At 35.3% G+C, this 20,121-nt stretch overlaps 4 protein-coding genes across 12 annotated transcripts; all 4 read right to left on the bottom strand.

The window, feature by feature from the left end:
- Nucleotides 159–3,858, bottom strand: LOC18607916 (B3 domain-containing protein Os01g0234100). Of its 2 annotated transcripts, none has more exons than XM_018114550.1 (6): nt 3,580–3,858; nt 3,391–3,478; nt 2,023–2,130; nt 1,714–1,920; nt 1,344–1,434; nt 159–1,195 (listed from the first exon to the last, which is right to left on the bottom strand). In XM_018114550.1, exons 2-6 carry the CDS (start codon nt 3,457–3,459, stop codon nt 444–446), a joined length of 1,227 nt encoding a protein of 408 aa, XP_017970039.1. In that variant the 5' UTR covers nt 3,460–3,478; nt 3,580–3,858; the 3' UTR covers nt 159–443. The 2 variants fall into 2 exon arrangements, with proteins under 2 accessions (XP_017970039.1, XP_017970038.1); XM_018114549.1 differs by having other exon boundaries at nt 3,391–3,482; nt 3,580–3,857.
- Nucleotides 5,022–8,222, bottom strand: LOC18607915 (B3 domain-containing protein Os01g0234100). Of its 7 annotated transcripts, XM_007042329.2 has the most exons (8): nt 7,893–8,220; nt 7,249–7,280; nt 6,954–7,149; nt 6,635–6,841; nt 6,131–6,221; nt 5,831–6,022; nt 5,304–5,646; nt 5,022–5,145 (listed from the first exon to the last, which is right to left on the bottom strand). In XM_007042329.2, the coding sequence occupies exons 1-8, from the start codon at nt 8,070–8,072 to the stop codon at nt 5,133–5,135; spliced, it is 1,254 nt and encodes a 417-aa protein (XP_007042391.2). In that variant the 5' UTR covers nt 8,073–8,220; the 3' UTR covers nt 5,022–5,132. The 7 variants fall into 7 exon arrangements, with proteins under 7 accessions (XP_007042391.2, XP_017970261.1, XP_017970263.1 ...); XM_018114772.1 differs by having other exon boundaries at nt 6,954–7,280; nt 7,893–8,222; XM_018114774.1 differs by having other exon boundaries at nt 5,831–6,013; nt 6,954–7,280; nt 7,893–8,222.
- LOC18607914 lies at nt 8,716–13,487 on the bottom strand. Its single transcript, XM_007042328.2, has 7 exons — nt 13,167–13,487; nt 12,372–12,429; nt 12,188–12,268; nt 12,043–12,078; nt 10,543–10,782; nt 10,319–10,460; nt 8,716–9,773 (listed from the first exon to the last, which is right to left on the bottom strand). Exons 1-7 carry the CDS (start codon nt 13,340–13,342, stop codon nt 9,292–9,294), a joined length of 1,215 nt encoding a protein of 404 aa, XP_007042390.2. The 5' UTR covers nt 13,343–13,487; the 3' UTR covers nt 8,716–9,291.
- LOC18607913 (cyclin-dependent kinase inhibitor 7) lies at nt 18,151–19,783 on the bottom strand. 2 transcript variants are annotated; one of them, XM_007042327.2, is made up of 4 exons: nt 19,371–19,783; nt 19,104–19,156; nt 18,787–18,957; nt 18,151–18,628 (listed from the first exon to the last, which is right to left on the bottom strand). In XM_007042327.2, exons 1-4 carry the CDS (start codon nt 19,707–19,709, stop codon nt 18,559–18,561), a joined length of 633 nt encoding a protein of 210 aa, XP_007042389.1. In that variant the 5' UTR covers nt 19,710–19,783; the 3' UTR covers nt 18,151–18,558. The 2 variants fall into 2 exon arrangements, with proteins under 2 accessions (XP_007042389.1, XP_017970178.1); XM_018114689.1 differs by having other exon boundaries at nt 18,787–18,954.

Genomic DNA, 20,121 nt, shown 5'->3' with positions numbered 1-20,121 from the left:
TGCAAACCCAATTGTAAATGTTCACAAATAAATTAAATACTTGTGCAATGAATGTATTTGAAACATTGTGCAGTTTCCTGGTATACTGATAATCATCAGGATTGTAAGCGTTGTGCAAAGTTGTTGTTATGTACTGGAAGAATGAGAAGAAATCAATATGGAAGAGAAAATAATACCCTACAACTCATTAACTAGTCTGGACTTAAAATCAAATGACATTCGACTGTAAAATGGTAGCCAGATTGGAAAACTTGCTCATTTTTCAATACTAAGTCTCGTCATACGCAAATAGAACTCGAGACATTTCTACAACATTTTGCCTGTAAAAGTTACATGGACAGACACACTCTTGATGACCCAAACATGTCATGGATGGGGGAATATGTATATATATGTATATATATATTACATTAAGTGGACATCATCTATCTCACAGGTAATGATCACCATGCAGCATTAACCTCCTCCTGAAATATAAGCTCATGCTTCTCAGCATTCGCTTTCAGGTTTTCTATCTCAGCATCAAGCCTATGCATTGCCTCTTTGAGTTTCACAAGCTTCATTTCAAGAGATTTTTTCTCTTCTTTCATGTGATCTTGCTCAAGACTAACTCTATGCCTCTCTGACTCCACAGCCTCCTGTAATTCCAAGGCAAGGGTCTTCAACCGGTTCAATCGAGCTCGAAGAAATCCAACATTCATGCCTAACAGCTCAAATCCTTTCAGAGTCTTGTCCCAGAGTGAATAATCTGCTTGAAAGGAGGAAAGTTTGCAGCCTTTAACGGCCTCTGCAATGTTAACAGTCTGAGTAATTATTTCAGCTGCCAATTTACTGCTAATACTCTTGAGAAGATGATCATGGAGAAATGAGTTCTGACTGCAGCAGAGTTCATAGTATTTAGTTTTATGGTACTCTGAAAGCTCGGAGTCTATTCTTGAACCATTCACAGTAATGACGAAACTGTCAATGCTTTTGACCTCATTAAAATCAATAATGGATGCCAAAGATCTGATACCATCAAAAAGGCCAGAGCTAAGATCCTTGCTGTCATTATCAGATTGATCTACTAAACGCTCATTCTTGGTGTCTAATACCATCAGGCTGTTATTGTCAACATTGTCTTGTGCATGATTGAGTGGAAGAAGCTCCAAACACTTGGCCCTCTTAGAGGTTCTCTTTCTCCTCTTCATGCGAACTTTAATTGTTGTTTCAAGTTCAACATTTCAAGAAGAAAGGACAATCGGATCAACAACAATAGGGAACCTTCCCATTTATAAAAAGGAAAAAAACTTAAAAATTAAAAAAAAGAAGGAGAAGAAAGAAGTTCAACGAGAAGAACATACCTGACCTAATTGGTTTTGCATCAACATTCACATTTAGTGAGCCAAACCTGCCATCTAGTTTGTTTGATTTGAATGCTTTGACTATGTAAACCTACAAGAATAGAATGGAAGGCAAAAAGGAGTAAGTCAACTATCCTCAGAGGATCTACAGACCACTTGATGCACAAGAAATAAAAAGATAAATAAAAAGTGTAAAAGGGGAGGAGAAGCGTTGCTTCCACAAAAACCCTGAAGGTGTTGTTTGCTCTATCAATATCCAAATTAATCAATCCAGCTCCATTGCAGAGTTTAGGACATGATGGAAAGAAAAAATTTCTCAAGAATTGCATTCTTTGACATTCAAATACAAGAGAAAAAACTCAGACAGTACCTTAAACTTTGAAGAACTGACCAAATGGAACACTAGAACATCCCCCTCGACTAATTTATGACCAGCTGAGAATGCTTTCCATCCAGCACTCAATGCTGTCCTTTCTGCAATATAGGTTGTTTTGTATTCTTCCCCACTTTCATCTTCCAAAATTACTGTTGCATCATGCTTGGGCATATGCAATTTGCAGAATGGCATAGGAAGATGCTGTAACCACTCACCATAAGAGTTAGAAGTTAGAACATTTAAAGCTTTCTGGAATGATGGATATCATCTCATGTTTGACTTGTTAACATATTTTGGGCTTACCAGCCAAAATCCATGTCTAACATTTGAGCGAACCATTGTCTTCATACAGCTAGGGAATCCGGCAGCTAGATTTGCTTGAAGCTCCTCCACTCGCTCCATAACAGAAGGCTTGACATGATCACAAATTATCAGAGATCTCCTTTATTTATAGCTTCATTTCATGAAGTAATGAACACAAGGCAACTCCTACTTTGACTTCTTGTTAATTAGAAAACCAAAGACTTAAGATGATATCACTAACCTACCTGCTCCAGATTGCACAAAAAAATTTATCTGTTACTTTAGCATTTGAACTTATGGAGCAGAACACCAACCAAAATGCTCAAGAAACTGGGAAGGAGATCATTTAAGTTTGCAGTGGAACCCAGCTGACCAGTCAAAGACAAATCGGCTCAACTTCAAATTTGTCACTTATAGGTCTATGGCAATTAAACATTACTAGACAAATGTTGTCAAGTATCCGTCTAAAATGTGGAAATTATCCCAGTGTCAGAAAAGAAACAGAAGAACCTGATAAGGCTTACCTAGATAAATAAAACTTCCATGATTGGAAAGAACATTATTTCAATCTTTTACTGTTTTTCTAATCATAATAGACTTACGGAGCTTTGTTTAATGCATTCCATCAATTAGTCCATGGATATTTTATCCCTCTCTTTTGAGGGGGAGGGTGAAGAGTGATGCACTGGGGAGAAAGGTGGACTGGAGGAGTAGTTGGCTACGGGCTACAGCTGCTGCTACTGGAACAATGTTCAATCCTGAGGTTCCAGGTGAGACTCACTTTTGAGTTTGGAGAACTCTGAATAATTCCTTGGCACAAAAATAGTGCGACGCAATTAGATTTCGATCAGAGATGAAAAGGCGAATGCTACTGCGAGTGGCAAATATATCGAGCAGCAAGTCCGGGGATGGCTAATTGCCCACCACCAGAATACTGCTCGAGTTGGCATTGATGTCGAAGGACATCAGCTATCTTAGCTGCTAAAGTATTTTGACGTTCTAGGTAAGATCTTCGATCCCGTCTTGTTTCTACGACAACAACCTCGGGAATGGAAAAGATCCAGCCACTGCTTAAATCGAAAGCTAACTCGAGGTAGAGTTGCTCTTGACATCGGACAGATGAACGAGAACCATCTGCATGTACGGGTTTTTGGGCACATTTTTGTATATCTTGCTATCTATTTAAAAAAATTCCGAATCACCAAACCCTGTAAATCCCAGAACAAAAGCAAGAAGCTGAAACAAGAACAGAACAAAAAGTGAAGCAAAACCCAGGAATAATTCTTTGATAACCTAAACAGGAAAAGCAACATTTGACACTAATCTCACATCAGGAGGTGAAAAAGCATGGCAGAAAGAACTTCTTACTTGTAGGTTAACATTATCAGGATCCAAAGACGTTTCAGAAATCTGGGGCTCCTCTATCTTGGTTCCCATTGGCTTCACTTGTCAGAATCTTGCTACGAACAAACAGATTCACAGTAATCAGTCACCTGAATCAGACATACAAAGGAAGAGAGAAATGGGGGAGCCTGCTAACTGGTGAAATTTGCAAACCTGGCACTGTTTTGAAGTTGTGGAGTGTGTTCAGGTTTTTGCTCTTCCAGGAGTCAGGACTTGCCGTTTATTTTTTCTCGGTCTCCATTATGTCCTAACATACGGAAGCGAATTAGTGGCCCTGCCGATCCAATGGGTCAGGCTACAAGTTGAGACTCGATACCCTTTTCAAGATATTAATTCAGGGCAGATGTTCAGTTTTAAGACATGTTGCGGTCGGATGTTCAGGAGTGTTACGGATTTACCATATCGTTTAGGTACTATTAGTGGATTAGACGATTATTAGTTTCGGAAATTTGTTTTCAGCTGGCAAAGAGAAAAACGGTTACGGAAAACGATCCCAATTTACACACTGTGGAGTCTTTCAAACGAACAAGTTCACCACACCTGCTTTACTTGGAGGAGCCCTATAGAACACTGTGATGGCTAGCACTATAAAATTTTGACGTGGATTTGGGCACCTTGATTAAAAAATGTTTTTTGAAAATTTAAAAAGAATATGGGGGTTGAATTTGAAAATCATTTGAATATTAAATTTATACATTTGAATGTAATTTTACATATATATATATATAATATTTTAGATAAAACTTAAGGTAGCATGAATTTGTTGTCAACAAAAATAGCTTGTTTTATCGAGGAGCACACAAATTCAAATTCAAGATTTCTATTTCAAAAGTAAATTTCATTAATTGTTAGTTTTTGACATTTTCATAATATTTTATTTTTATTTATGATTTACATATTCATGTTTTTTATTCATAATTTTTTAAATTGATTCCAAATCCATTCATTTGTTAATATTCGTCAAATTTCGAAAGTGACAATTTATCAACTGACATTTTGATGGACATTTACATGATAAGATTTATCCGGAAATTAAAAGTATATTAATGGATGAACAACTTTGAAATAAATTTAAAAAATTATGAATAAAAATAAAAAATAAAATATTATTAAAAAGTTACAAACATACGATGAATTTACTTTTTATTCTAAAAACGAAGCATGGCAAGGACTATCATTAAAATAATTTTTTGGTTAAACAATTGAATTTTATCTTTAGTTATGTTTTAGTTATCTTGGTACCTTCTTGCATTTTTAATAAAAACTTTTTTTATCTAAAAGAAAGAAAATTCAAATCTTACCCTTTGAACAAGAAAATCATATACTAGTTACTTAACCAAATACAAAATTTTTTAACCATGTGTAATTGATTTTTTTTTAATTTGAAAATTGTCAAATTATATAATATATGTATAAAGTTTGCATTTTTAACTTCTGGCCCACTGGTGAGCTGCCAATCCCCCAAAAATTTATTCAACATTATCAAAAAGAGTATTTCAAGAATCTTCCACACTGCCCATAAAATCAATTATAAAGTGCATTCAGAATATTAGAGCACTTAGACCATGTACTATGGTTATGAATTATGAACTATCTTCAAGAATTATCAATTCCCCTGCCACTTTAAATTTTGCATTGATCACCCAATCCCAATTCGTACAATATTGGGTTCAAAAAATTTAAGTTCAGGCATATCCAAAACCTACCTAAATCCCCATGCTGAAAAAAAAAAAAAAAAAGAAGAAGAAAGAGAAAAGTATCAGTTAATTTTTCCTATATGAAATGAAATGATGAATAGTTGATCTGTAGTTAAGAAGTCTATGCTAAGCATTAATACTATGCTGTATATACCAACAGGGTAAAATGTTTCTCATTACCATGGAGCATTAACAACTGCCTCAAACATTAGCTTATGCCTCCTAGCATTCACTTTCAATGCCTCTATATCAGCATCCAGCCTGCCCATTTCCTCCCTTTTTTCCAGAAGCTGCAATTTAAGAGACCTTGCTTCCTGTTCTACATAAGCTCTCTCAGGTTCGGCTTCCTTGAACCTCCTTGATTTCACTTGTGTTTTTGATTCAAAAGCAAGGTCCAGAAGCCGGCTCGCCCTGTTGCGTAAAACACCAACATTCATACCCAAAAGCTCAAAGCCAGCCAAAGTGTTGTCCCAAGCCACAAAATCAGCTTGTGGGGGGGAAATCTTGGAAGCTCCAATGGCATCTGCAATGTTAACAGTCTCAGTAATTATGTCAGCTGCCAGTGTACTTTTTATATTCTAGTGAAGATTGTCATGCAGATATGATTTCTGGCAACAGCAGAGCTCATAAATATTTTTTCCTAAGCCTTTTAGAAAGCTGAGAATCTGTGGCCAAACCATTCACAAGAATAGTGAATTTCTCAGTACCTCTCGATTGTTTGAATTCAGCATTTGCTTCTGGTGATGACCTAATGCCTTCCACTTCACTGGAGCCAATATCAAAACTGCCATTGTCTGATTGATTTTCTTCAGCACTAGGATAAGACAAGCTATTCCTGTGGACTTCGTATTGATTAATATCTTGGGCAAAAGGCTCTGCATTATTCTTTCCTGCATGATCTTTTTCAGTTTCCAGTTAATGATAATAGTTAAATAATCAAACTGAATCAACTTTGTGGGGCTACACATGAATGCTAACGAAGAACAGCTGATAACTATATGACTTACTAATACATGTCTGCTTTGCACGAGTCTCTAATCTGAGTAGGCCAAGAGCAGCGTCCACTTCACCTAAGCCATTCACTCTCAAAATATACACCTGTAAATTTGACAAAGGAAGAGATAATGGAAAAGTTGAACCAGCCAACAACTTTAATATCAACCACAAATCACACATTACAAGTATGGGAATTAGGCTCTGCTCCAGCCAATACGTATAGTTGGCTCCCTCATACATTGTGGGTCTTTATTAGGCAAAACAAATGTTCCAATTTGAAAAATTATTCTGCCATTAGTCCGTTAATAAGAGTTCAGCTTTCCTCTTCTAAACTAACATAAAAAAGAAACAAAAAAGCATGGGCTAAAACAGCCACACCAGTGTCCTTCTCCGTGCACTTTTATTCAATATACTGGCAGCTGAATTGCACGATGACTTGGTTTTATCAATCATTTGAATGCCTTTCATCCATTAATTCTTAATGCAATAATGGAGAAAAGTATGAGAGGCAATACCTTAAATTTGGAAGGCCTGATCAAAAGGAAAACTAAAGCATCCCCAACAAGTAAACCATGTTCTTGGGAAAACTTCCTCCACCCACCACTCAGCGCCCTCCTTTGAACAATAAAATTTGTTTTGTATTCTTTTCCACCTTCATCAACCAAGACTACGGTCGTATTATGACTTGGCAAATGCAGTTGGCAAAATTCCTTAGGTAATGCCTGGCAGCGAAGAAAAAGAAAAGGAAATCAGTGCAAAAATTTCTTCCTGGACTCGATAAGCGTGGTAAATGAACTTTATTAGGCTTGGGGAATAAATTTAAAATAAACTTACCATCCAAAAGCAACCACAAACCATTGATGGGATCATAATCTTAAAAAAACTAGGGAATTCAGCTGGTAAATTTGCTTGAACCTCTTCTGCTCTCTTGTTTGCAGAGGAGTTCGCCCAAGCCTCTTCCGCTTTCCCTTTGACAGCTGGCAAAGCCTTGATAACATGATCGTTGGAATGCTTGTCCCTTGGCCTCTTCCTTTTGCATCCATAAAGATGAACCAGATCAACGGTACTTAAGCAAATTTGTGTACAATACTGAGAATAGATAAAAAAAGTTACCGATGAATTTACCAACCTTGCAGCCTTCTGAGGATAATCATGAATTTCCTGCTCAAGAAACCAATTACCCATTATTCCTTGGTTTGAATTAAAATCAATTTAGGTTTCGGGATACTCCAAAAATACGATAGAATGATCCAGCCAGATTCATGCACGAATTCAGCTTGCCACACAAGGGAGAAACCAATTCCAATCTGGCTTCTGGTTTTGGGTATCAATTTCCAAATGCATTCAAGCATTTTAATGGCTAAATTTTTTTGCACTTTATATATGGCTCCTAAAGCAAACACTAGACAAGCAAAACTATAAGATGAAGAACGTCAAACGAGCTTTAGTCCATAAAACATTCTGGTGGTTCTCCAATATTTAGAGTAGTTTTTCTGGTATGATCACGTAGTTGAAAGGAAAATGGAAAAGGAAACATGAAAACCTCGGCTACATGAAAAGAAAACCAGAGCAGATAAGTATAAGTAGCTGGAGATCACCACCAATAACAATAAACAAAAAAAAAAAAAGAATATTAGAAAATGTGGAGCAAATAGTCTCTGATGGTTGGATCAAATTAGCTACGTACAAAACCATACATACTTTACATGCACATGGCAGAGTATGTTATGTAGCATAACACGTTTTATGTATGTGAAGAGAGGGAGAGGATACCATGGACATGGAAGAAGAAGAAGAAGAAAGAAGAGATTGGTGTTGGCGTTGTTTAAGGAGCTGAAAAAGTTGAGAAATGGGCAGATGGTCTTCTTCATCTTCATCAACCAAAGGCTCTTGCTGCATTTGCGTGGGCTCCTCCTCCTCCACCTTCACTTTCATTTTCATGTGCATCATCATTCATCGACGCCACAAAGCCTCTATTAATTTCTCTCTTGCTTTCCCATTGTTTTCTTTGTTTTTTTCCTCTATTCCAACCTCGATCCAAGTGGGCTAGCAAAATGATAATGAAGACCCAAATTTCTGTTTATGATCACTCACTGTCACTCTCTTTTATCTCCTTGCACAATGCATACATGTATTTATAAAGTATATTACAAAGAATTAAGGATGGATATAAAGGCTCAGATTTACCAAGACGCTACGGGGGCTAAGGTGTAGCCTAGCTTCCCTTTGGAACTTTGGATGAGAAATTATGTGAGACGTATGAGGGCCGTCCATTTTAATCAATCAAATTCAAGGATCTAACATTTGCTACGTTGCTGCTATGGTACGCTGCATTTGCATGTGGTAAAATGAAGAAGAAAGGTGAAAGAAATCGAAGTTTATGTTTCACAAATTAATATAAGGTAATTGTAGAGCATATGTTAGGCCACCTCACAATATTACGTTGCAGCTGAGAGACATTGATAGAAAAGGAAAATGTAACAAGAGAGAAAAGATACACGGCCATCATGACTTACCAACAACTTTAAGCTCCAGTGCAAGGGACGGAGGGGGTAAAGGCTTCAGTTAAATTTACAAAGGATAACACAACAAAAAGTAAAATCAATCAAAATCGCTATTATATGCATTTAAATGTTCAGATCCAACTGAGACTACTCAAGTTGACTGATAAAATTAATGAAGAAACGAATTGAATTCTTTACTATGAGCCTCTACGTGCAGATAATTTGGTATTTGCCGAAGGGGCGGAGGGAAGCTGACATCTTTGTACAGACCTTGATCCTCTATTATTTACATCTGGAAATTCTCCCAATCCAAGCCCAGTTGATGACCTTTTTCTTCCTTCCGGGGCTTTCCATCTGATGATCATCATGACTGCTTCTTAGACGCAGACAAACTGTCAACTTACCATCTGTACAATTTCATACATGCAAAAAGTCCTATACATATATATTCATACAATACATATGTTCATATTCCTATGCTACCTGTATACTCCTTGCCAGAGGATTAGATCACAAACAAAAGGACACAATTTTCCACAAAATGTCCACAGACCTCATGTTCAATACACCATCTAGATGGGAGTGTTTTGCTTGCAATTTCTCTAGACAGCATCCAACAAAACATTCACGCCGATGTGATTCCCCTCAAATTCAATATCTAAGAGACATTACAATTTTGAACGACGATTGCACCTGATACCAAGGAAAGGTGAATGTCTACGGGCAGCTGCAAATGGCTGTCCTTTTACAGAACCTGAAAATCTAATGTCCCAACCTTCAATATTCTTCGGAACACAAGCATCAAAGAGGATCTGGCCAAGGACACTATGAGCATTGATGCTCGGGGGTACAGGCAGAGATATTAGTCTTTCTCTTTGTTCATCTTGTAGAGACCCCGACTCTCTACCATTGCGATATTCAGCTGAACTTGGCAAGAAAAAGTGGTCACTAGGTCCAAGAGCAACTCTCCTAAGGCTTTGGTTTGAGTTGACTGCTGCTTTCTGCAGGTCACAGATTAACTCAGATATCTCATCATGCATACCATTTCTTTCTCGAAGTTTCTGGATCCTATGGGAATAAACTGAAGTCGCCTTCTCAAGAAAACTAGCCACAGCAGCCCTGTACTGGATAGGATAATGCTTGTAGTGTTCTGTACTAGCAAAGAATGAGATTAGGTCATTTCTCATGTGTCACAAACACAGAAGTAACTGAACATTTTAAAAGTACAAAGACAGACTATGCTTGGCTGTTTACTCTCAATTTAGAGTGAGGCAACCTCAGCTTTTCATAAATCTACAAGAAAACATAAAATGAGCTGTTATTACAATAAATCAGCTGATTATCCCTTTACATTCTTATTAACTGAGCACATAAGATGTTATGTCTCCAATTTACTCTCATCAATGCCCTTGATATGGGGTTGATGTCATAGATGTCCTGTTTAGCTATCAGCCCTAAAGCTGAATAGACTAGATAAATACCCAAAACTTGATCTTAAACATAATCGCCAAACATGGCCAGTCTACTTTAAGGGTCTACTGAATGGGTAGAATTTTCCATTTCAGCTGATGGAAAAAACCATAATATAGTACGTGCAGATACTCCTGATATTTATATATGGTAACTGAAATAATAATTTATGAAAGACAACAATACTTGGTAGTAATAATAAACCAAACATGATTTGGAACAGACCTAGGTGAGGAGAGTCATTCCACTTTACAACCTTAACATCTGCCCCAAGATCTTGTAAGCATTGAGCAAAATTGCTGATAACTGGATATGATGCAAGGTCATCATTCTCTGAGCATAAAATGAGATATGGAGCATTTAAATCCTACAAAAGAGGAGAGGGAAAAATTAACTGATGGAAACAGACCAAAAACAACTTAACAAGGTACAGGAATGAATAAACTCACAACTGAGGAGTAAAGGGTCTGCCAATACTCAGCACGTTGAGACTGAAACCCAGTTAGATAGAGACCATCCAGACCAGAAGCAACACCTTTTGCAATCCAAGAAACAAGTTTTGATGGTCCAGGCATTTTGCGTATGGAGGGATGCAAAGCAAATTGGGCATTCAGATCACTGGCAAAATCTACTGGACTAGAATCATAGATTTGTCCAGAAACACAATTTCTAACCAACTGGTCTCCATCCTTCACAAAATGAAAAACATTAACAACAAAACTTCAGTTTAATTTCTAAAAAAGAAAATGTCACATTTGGCCCCTACAATATAGGAAAACGTAGAATGTGGTACCTGTACTACAAAAAAACTTTCATTCTATCTATCAATGTGATCCAACATCTAACACTGTTAAGGAAATCTGATGACATGTGAATGGATCAATCAAAATGCACCATGTGGCCAAATAAATAACACATCACTCTTTGGATCCATGATTACGATGGACAGGTGGCAGATTGCCATTTATTGAAAGATTTTAAATTTATTTTTTGAAAATAAAAAACAGAAAATTTTATTAAATAATTTCCTCTTCTTTTTTTCTCTCTCTCTCCTCTCCATCCTCTTCTCTCATATTTCTTCTCTCTCTTTGCCAGCCATCCCTACTGTTTTGAGGCTGAATCCGACCAGATCTGGCCAGCCAAGACCCAATTCAACACAGGTAAGGCCAGATCCGGCCCATTTCAGGCTGGAAAAGACCAGTTTTCAGCCCTAAAATGGACTACTTTCAAGCCATTTTCCAACTTGAAACAAGTCGGATCTGACCAAATTGACACCAGATTGGGCCTCCAATGTCTAGATCTAAGTTCATGATGGCCCGATTCAGGCAACATGCAGAAGGAGAGACAGAAGAGGAAATAAAGGAAAGAAGGAAAAAAAAAATTTTAAAAATAGATAAAAGGAAAATTTTCAGCATTTTCTATTTCAAATATAAAAATTAATTGTTCATAAAATAAAAAATATTCTTTAAATTTTGGAGTTTTTTTTTTCAAAAGAATAGCAATTTATTTTATAAAATTTTCAGCTTTTTAATTTTAAAAATAGAAAAAATTATTTTTAAAAGTTCCAATTTTTATTTTTTAAAGAATAAAAGTTTAAAATTTTAACCAATGGGTTACGCCACATGTCTATCCTAATCATTGACCTATAAAGTGAAGTGGCATTTGTTTGACGCCATGGAGCTTGCTGATTGTCCTATTCGGACATAAGTAAATTTTATTAAAAATTTTGGGCGTAGGGGCACACTGATAAACAGAATGAAAGTTCAAGTACCACATTGAATACTTTTAACCATATTGAATGTTTTTTAGTATAGATATCACATTAGACATTGTCCTATGCTATACAGCCTAATGTAACATTATCCCTCTCTAAGAAGTAGAGATTTTAGAACAACATTATATTTAACTTGTAAGTCACTAAAAGTAATTGAGAGAGAGAGAAAGGATACCAGATTAAGCTGACTTTCACCTGTTCCCTGAATAATCTACATCAAACATAGCAAATTATTTCAACTGCAACAACGGAAATAAAAGCACACAAAGTTTCCGAATCATTTGGAATTGAAGTGAGACCTAAAGTTTCAATAAATGTACCTGAAACACCTTGTACATACAAGCTTTAGGACTGCCAGAGAAAGCAACTAAGACTACAGGACAAGTTCTAAACTTTAGCTCCTGCAATCCCCAAACCAACAGGTATTTTAAGTTTAAGATTTTCTTGAAAATCCGACTGAAATCTTAAGACATCTTGAGAGATAGTAAACTTAATGAAACTGACCTCCACAAGTTCATTTAGAAGAACAAATGCTAAGGACATAGCCCTCTCAGGATAATATCTGCATAAAGAATATAACATGAGACTTTAAAAACATGAAAAGAAAACAAGGAAAAAGCATCTTGCTAAAAGTGCAGTAAAGAAATGCCAAGTTCAAGATCCTAAAATCTAACAAATAGCATCCACAAATGCCAAAATCTCTAATCTGTACAAACCCACAAATAACTTATACAACACACAACTACCACTCCTCCCCGACAAGGCATATCTTCTATGTGTTCTATGTAAGCGAGCAACTCATTCTTCATAGCAGTAATGAACACTCATTTAAGCCATCATTTTGGGAACAGCCCCAACCCCAAACCAAACAACTTGTTGCTGAGGTCCTTACTTTCCCAAATCTTCTATCTTCCCCTCCTCAATAACTAAGATTACAGCTTCGGGCTTCTTTTTTTGCAAACAATTAGTACCCTTCATTGGCAAACTACTCTCCTAATCCCATTACAACACCCCTATAAGCCAATTATTATCACAATCATTACCAGGACAAAAAAAAAAAAACAAGCCAAAAAAAAAAACTCGAATTGAACTTCAACCATCAAAATAGAAGCACAAGCTCACCTACAAACACCCATTTTATGAGAATCCTGGACCAGAGAACCACCAATAAGACAAAGAAAAAACTATGAAATTATCCTCGAAATTATGATAAAATCTAGATAATTAATAGCTAAATTAAGCTTAACCCACTCTAAATTACTTCCTCAATAACCAAACTGAACTAAAAAAGAAACTTACGCGTTAAGAAAATCAGCACGAGAAACGAGGGAATTCCAACCGAGAGACGAATACAAATCCACGTAATTTTGAAGGTGTTTGTCGTGAATCGAAACCCAAGCAAATATCACCACTATTCCTTTCACTTCTTTACTCTCTTCTTTCCTTCCCCAATACACACTTCCACCGCCCATCATATCTTCAAGACTTCCCAATTCCTAGGTTTCCTTTTTTGGTTCCAACGATTCTCCGGACCCAGTTATCAAGAACTTAAATAAGATTTTAGTTGGTGAATTCTCGTCGGGTTTTTCCTTTTCTTTTTTATTGTGGAATAGAAATTTTGTGATATTGGTGGAGGAGGTGCTGTAAAGATGCCATTTGCCACGTTGGATATTACGCACTCCAGCGCATTTTAGGATAAGGTTTTTTATCGTGAACCGGATTTAGGTGAATGAACGACGCCGGTAAGTGGATTTGGTTTTTGGCGTAACGGAATGGGAATTGACCGTCCATTTCGGGTCGCGGCCTTGAAGCTTAAGCCCATTGGTGCCGTATGATAAGTATTCTAAATAGTTGAATAATTACTATTAGGGTAAATAATTAAAAAATATATTTATTTTTATTAATTTGAAAAATATTACGTATCTCACATGAATAAGAGATAAGATAGATTTTAAGTATATAAATATGAATCTTTCATCATTTATCAGATATATTTTTTAAGTTGATAATATGGACTTGTGATTTATAAATTTACTTAAACTTTATTTTCATAGCTTAAGGCTACACGGAATTGAGCTTAAATTTCGGTTCATGACAAGTGATTTTAGAACAAATTCAAATATTCACTGATGTGAGCCCCTTATTAGAGATACAAGGGTCGAGGTTCCCTCTCAAACCAGAGCTTTAAACTCCAATTAATGACAAGTGATATTAAAGCAAATCTAGATCTTCTCTATTGTAAGGCCCCCTTAAAAGATACAAGGATCGAGGTTCCCTTTCGAGCTAGTGCAATGGGAGCTTGCACAATTGAGTGAGATACAATGTCAACATGAGTCTTCCACCATCTATTAGACATATCTTTTAGGTTAGGAAAGTGAGTTTGTGATTTATGTGCTTACTTAAGCTCTATTTTTATGGCTCAAGACCATGAGAGGTTGATCTAAAGTTCTAGCCCGTGACAAAAACACCTTTTTACTTTCTCGATATTTGGTTTTGAAAATGTAATAATGTTCATACCCAAATTACTTTTAAACGAAAAGATAAATATACCTCTTTGTTATTTATTTATTCATTTATATTGTATTTCTTATTTTTTTCAAAACTTTTTTTTTATTTACAAATTGTGAGATTTAATTAGTTATAAATACGATTGAAATATTTAATTAGTTTTAAATCACCATTGATTACTATCAAATTAAATTTTAATTAGGTTAAACTATAATTTAACTATTTATTAAATATGTTAAAGTATATGTTATTCAATTAGAAAAAAAAATTGTCATGCATGAGATTTTATAGAAAATAAACCTTTTGCCATCAGTTTTGAAAATACACTTTATCTCTTTTTAAAAAGTAGTTGATATTAAAATACCATTATTCAAATTAATATTTGTTCAAATTTTACTTAAAAACTAAAATGTCCTCTTTTGTTTATATTTCCTTTTTTCTCCTTTTTTCAATTTTTTCTGTTTTAATCCATTTATTTATCATTAATTTTTTTTTTCACACAAATGGTAATTAATTTATTTTAATTAAATAATTTATTATATTGTCTCAAAGTCAATATATAATTGAATTCAAAATAAACTTTAATAAACTTACGACGTAAGTGAATTATAATATAAATTAATTAAATTTTAATTTGATAGTAATTACAAATAATTTTAAAAACTAATTTTCTTTCTTTGTTTTTAATAAAAATTTTATTAAAAATTATAATTTATACAATGAATTGAAAATTATGCCTTTAATCAAACAATTTATGAATTTGAAAATTGAAAATTACATCGCTTGTAAGAAGTTAAAAGCACATAAAGCAAATATAGAAATGTAATTGCACATTAAATATCATTTTTAAATGTAGTTTTGATGTTTCTATACTGTTTTTGTGTGAATAAATTTTTTATAACATAATATCTAAAGAAGTTTTTAAATTATTCAAAAAATTTTATACAAGTCTTTATTTTTTTTATTATATTCAATTAAATCTATATATTTTTATTTTAACCAAATAAACTTTTATGATCAATATTTGACTTAGTTAAAGTATTACTTATAATTTTTTGCCACATGATATTGATGTGGTATGCTGAAATATCATAATTGATGATAATGTGTTATGTTAACGTGATACGATGACATGGTTATATGACATTTTTCATTTTTTACATTAATGCCATATCAGTGTCATGTGAGTATAAATTGACAAGTAATATATTGACGAATGACGATAAATTAACTATTAATCATAAAGATTTATTTGACTCAAAATTAAAAAGTAAAAATTTGATTAAATATAATAAAAATAATTTATTTGAATTTTTTAAAATAATTTTAATTTTTTTGAAATATTATATTATTTTTATATAAATAATAATAAAAAATAAAACTCCGACATGATGAGACTTGAATTTCGACGTTTATCTAGAAGTTAATAATTAACAATTATAGAAATATGTCTTTTCATTGTCGAGATAAAAACATGAGAAATTTAATTTCAATATATACTTTGAGATTAACCAGCAGCAGCAGCGGCAGCAGTAGTATTATTTAGTTTAGAAAAAGTTTGGATAAGGTATTTGTGGAGATAAAGACGAGTGTTGGACATCCAAAAATAAGTACAAATTTCTTATTTGTATGAAAAAAATGAGACAACGTACGCTAGTCTCATATGACACGTTTCTGGACTTTCACATTATTGATGTCAAAATAGTACTCCAATTTCAGTTGTTGGAAGAACCAAGCTTCAAACGCTGTTTTCTTTTTCATATGTGTCGTGACATCTTGTTTTTTTTATGTATTATTTATTATTTAATTTTCATTTTCGACACTCTTGAAATATAGAGTACTAGCACTATGCATTTATAAGGGTCCGATGGGACCATTGACGACAGGCTCCGTTGTCTGGGTTCACGTACGTGGGGAATAAGGCCCAACGGTCTGTCAGAACTTTAGGGCTTGGGGGAGCCCTGTTTTCTTTTACTTTGGACACTTTCACTACAAACGGTTGTACCACCTTCCCCTTTTAAATGCAAAAACAAAGGAGGAGAATTTTAAGTTAAAGTTGAGTTAATGAATTACTCGCAAAGTTCGAAAGTGATTTTATGTTTATTAAACAAATTGTACTAAATAAATAATCTTTAAGCCACTTTAACCCCTTCCATTTGGCATACGCAGGCATTAGACACCTTGGATATACTTCTTTGCCAGCTTTCTCTCTGGCCTGCTGCTTTTGCAGGCCATGGCACTTGGAGTGGTTGTCACTTGCAGCATCGGTGTGTGTGTATATATATATATTAATTTTATATATTTTTTGTAATGCAAAACATATAAAAAAAATATGGGTCCATTTTCAAGGTTGACCAAGAATACAATAAATTAATTAATTAACAATAAAAAAAAGAACAGAGTTTGCAACTTTGTCACATTGTCACTCAGCTCCTCGGCATTTTTTTTTTCATTCCGTATGAGAAGTCTAAATCCAAGAGATGATGAAACAATTAAATAAAGATTGAAACAAAAAATTAACACAGGAATCGACAACCTTGAACAGAATGAATCACACGGTAATTCCCTTGTAAGCATCGTAATGGGTTTTTTCCCCGTAGTAGTAAGAAGCATCATTCTAATCGAAGCAATTCCCCTTCTTCATTAATAAGCAACATTCTTTCTATCCCCGCCATCACTCTGGCTGCAACGAAATTAAGGCGCATCAGATCCAAAGCGAACCATACAAGTAAGGAGACCAAAACTCCACCATTGCACGTGTAAACTTCCCCCTTCCCTCTTTTTCACCCCCACCTTCTTTCTCAATTAAGTACTGCTACTACGACTGCTATTTTATTCACTTGGAGCTTTGGGTACGCGAAGGGTAGGCTAGTATTTTGACACGACTACTGTGTTGAAAGCCGATTAGGCATTAGCCTCAAATGTTCATTGTTTGTTTCCGACAGTACCCTTCTTTGCCACCTTTTGTTTGTTTAGTTTTTTTCTTCTTTTTTTTTAAAAATCTCCTGCTGGCTGGCTGGCTGCACACTGTTGGCTCAGTCATCTCCTCATGTCGAATATTTTCTGTGCACAACCCACACAAAGGTGTGGTTTGTTCCCTTTTTTTTTTTTTTATGAACGGTTATCACTTGCAGTACTTTCCTGGTAAAAGTAGCCTTTTCCTTTCCCTTGAAGCGTGAACATTTGGAATATTTCTGAACGGCAAAAACAAAAACGCGCAAGTGCAATCATGAAACGACCCAATTTACACATTCCTCCTCTTTGGGCAATCCCCATAAAAAAAGAGAATCAACTTTTTTGCGTTATCCTAGTGAGAGGGGGGGCAAAAAGGTTCTCACTTTCTCTCAAAAGAAAAACACCCAAAGCTTCAGATTAAACTACTCAATTAATGAAAAAGTGTTGATGTTTTTCTTTTGTGAATTTGCATACTGAAACTTGAAATGATTGAAATGGGTTTAGGCATTTTGTACACAAATGAGTAAAGGTAGTATGATGTTACTCTCAAAACAGATGCTTTTTCCTTTCTTAATGGTCCCCCGGCCATATTCGTCCGGAATGATATTATTTACCTGAAGGAATCCAGTCCTCCGCTATTTCAAACAAATAAGTAATTTCGAAAGTGAAGCTGGCCTAAGAGGAAAAAAGCCATAAAGATAAAAAAGTAAGAACAATAATAACAAAACAAAAAAAATGCAAAAAAAGGAAAGGCTGAAAAAGAATTAAACAACAATACAAAAACAGCCAAAAGAAGCTCAAACAAAAACCACCTTTCAAATATAGAACCAAATCCCCATCAATGCTCTACATTTCTTATATAAAAAAAAAAATTACTGACAGTTACTGCCATGCAACAATATCAGAAAACAGACATTTACCCATATAGGGATACAGGTCTAAAATTAGATGATAGATATTAATAAATTTTTATTTCCAAATTCGTCTAACTTGAAAAAGGATTCATAGAATAAGCTCCTTTGAAAATCGTTGTACACAAAAGCAAAAAAAAAAAAGTGAGCCTGCTTGCTTTTTCTTACATTAGATAGTGGCAAAAGAACTGTACAAATAACAAACTACCGGCCAACCCTTCTTTCTTTGTCAAATGCAATCTCCGTGCTACCTCGTGTTACTCTAACCCCCCTCTCTCTCTCTCTCTCTTTCATTTTCTTTCTTTGTTTCTCTGTCTTCAGGGCATTAACCGAACCCATTGGTATCGACCGTCGAGAGGCACATCCTTGACAATATCATAATTGTACCTGCAAAAATCGCGCAAAAATAAAAAGTTTGTTAGTTAGTTAGAGATTGCCAGATTCGGATTCCTGATCCTACGAATGCTAAAATGCGCCATTGAGCATTTGTGGTGACACTCCTTATCCTATGCCACCAAAAAAGGAAAGAAAGAAAGAACACTTACTTCTCTGCAAATCGTTTTTGCTCGTACTTTTCAGCGAAGGAAAAGAACTCGTCGATCTCCTCTTGGGACGGCTTCTTCGGTGGCTTCGCCGGGGACGGTGGCGGTTTTTTCTCAGGCGATTCCATTTCGTCTGAGTCTCCGCAGAGCTCGCTTAATGGAGTTGTTTCTCTACTGAAAAAATAAAAGAGTAAAAATGGAGATCATAAAAACGGGAGAGTTATGGGAAACGATTCGGTTTTTTTTGAAAATTTGAAGGATAAAAATGAAAATAAATAGAAAGATAGTAGTATTTAATGAACGAATTAGTGAAAATTAACCTGAACTTGTTGATATTGATGCACGTTGAGATTTCAGTTTCGAAACTCTTGGCCTGCAAAAGCACATTCATGAACTATGATTAGGTAACTAATTAATATGTCTAACATATACTAAAAACGATCAATTAAAGCTCATGCGAAACGGCAATCTTTTGACGAATAGAGAGGCTTTCACTTTGTTCATTTCCTTCGTTCTTTTTTTCTCAGCAACCAAACGGTAAAACAAAAAAAAGCAAAAGAAAAACGAAACGGAAATTCGAAATTCACCTCTAGATCTACGAATCTCAAGCTATCGTTGACGATATCACAAGACTCATTGCTAGAACAACGAGAAGCCGATGACTCGCCGGAGCAGAAGCTTGAACACATGTCGCCAGCGAGTACTCCACCGGAATTCGAGGAGGTGGCAACGGTAATAGGCTTGTCCTGGGAATTTGAAAGGAAGTGAGGGTTTTCGAGCTCAATATCCGGTGAAGTTAACTCGAATTCCTGCAATTCTCGAGAATCAACGGTTTTTCTTCTCTTTGATAATGAGAAGCTTGTGCTCGAGGCTTCCATCTCTGCTGTTTCGGCACTTCGTTTGCAGCTCCTCATACAATCACCCATTCTTTTCTCTTTTGGTTGTAGTTAAAAGAAAGGAAAAAACCTTTGTTTCCTTTTCGGGCTTTAGGCGGAGGAGAGAGTGTTAAAAAGGCGATCGGCTAAGGAGATGATGCGTCCGCAGCCGTTGATCTGTTCAACGGTGCAGATTTTATTTTTATTTTGTAATTTTTCCTCTTCTCTCTTTTGTTACTGTGTGTGTAGCATACGTGGTCCTATCTCCGTTATTCGTGACACCGTGATCGGGGACATGTATGACACGGTGGCCATCTCTCACGCTTTTACTTTGACGTAGAAAAATCGAATCCTTTGCCATGTCATCTCCCTTAAAATTGGCCTCTAAGTTTTTGAATACTAATTAATTAACCCATCTACACATAGGAAAGCCAATTAACATAATTGGCTTAACTAATGACAC

The sequence above is a fragment of the Theobroma cacao genome, chromosome 2, assembly GCF_000208745.1.
Source record: "Theobroma cacao cultivar B97-61/B2 chromosome 2, Criollo_cocoa_genome_V2, whole genome shotgun sequence".
Lineage (NCBI taxonomy): Eukaryota > Viridiplantae > Streptophyta > Magnoliopsida > Malvales > Malvaceae > Theobroma > Theobroma cacao.
Note: the sequence above shows the minus strand (reverse complement) of the source record. Positions and strands in the feature narration are given on the sequence as shown.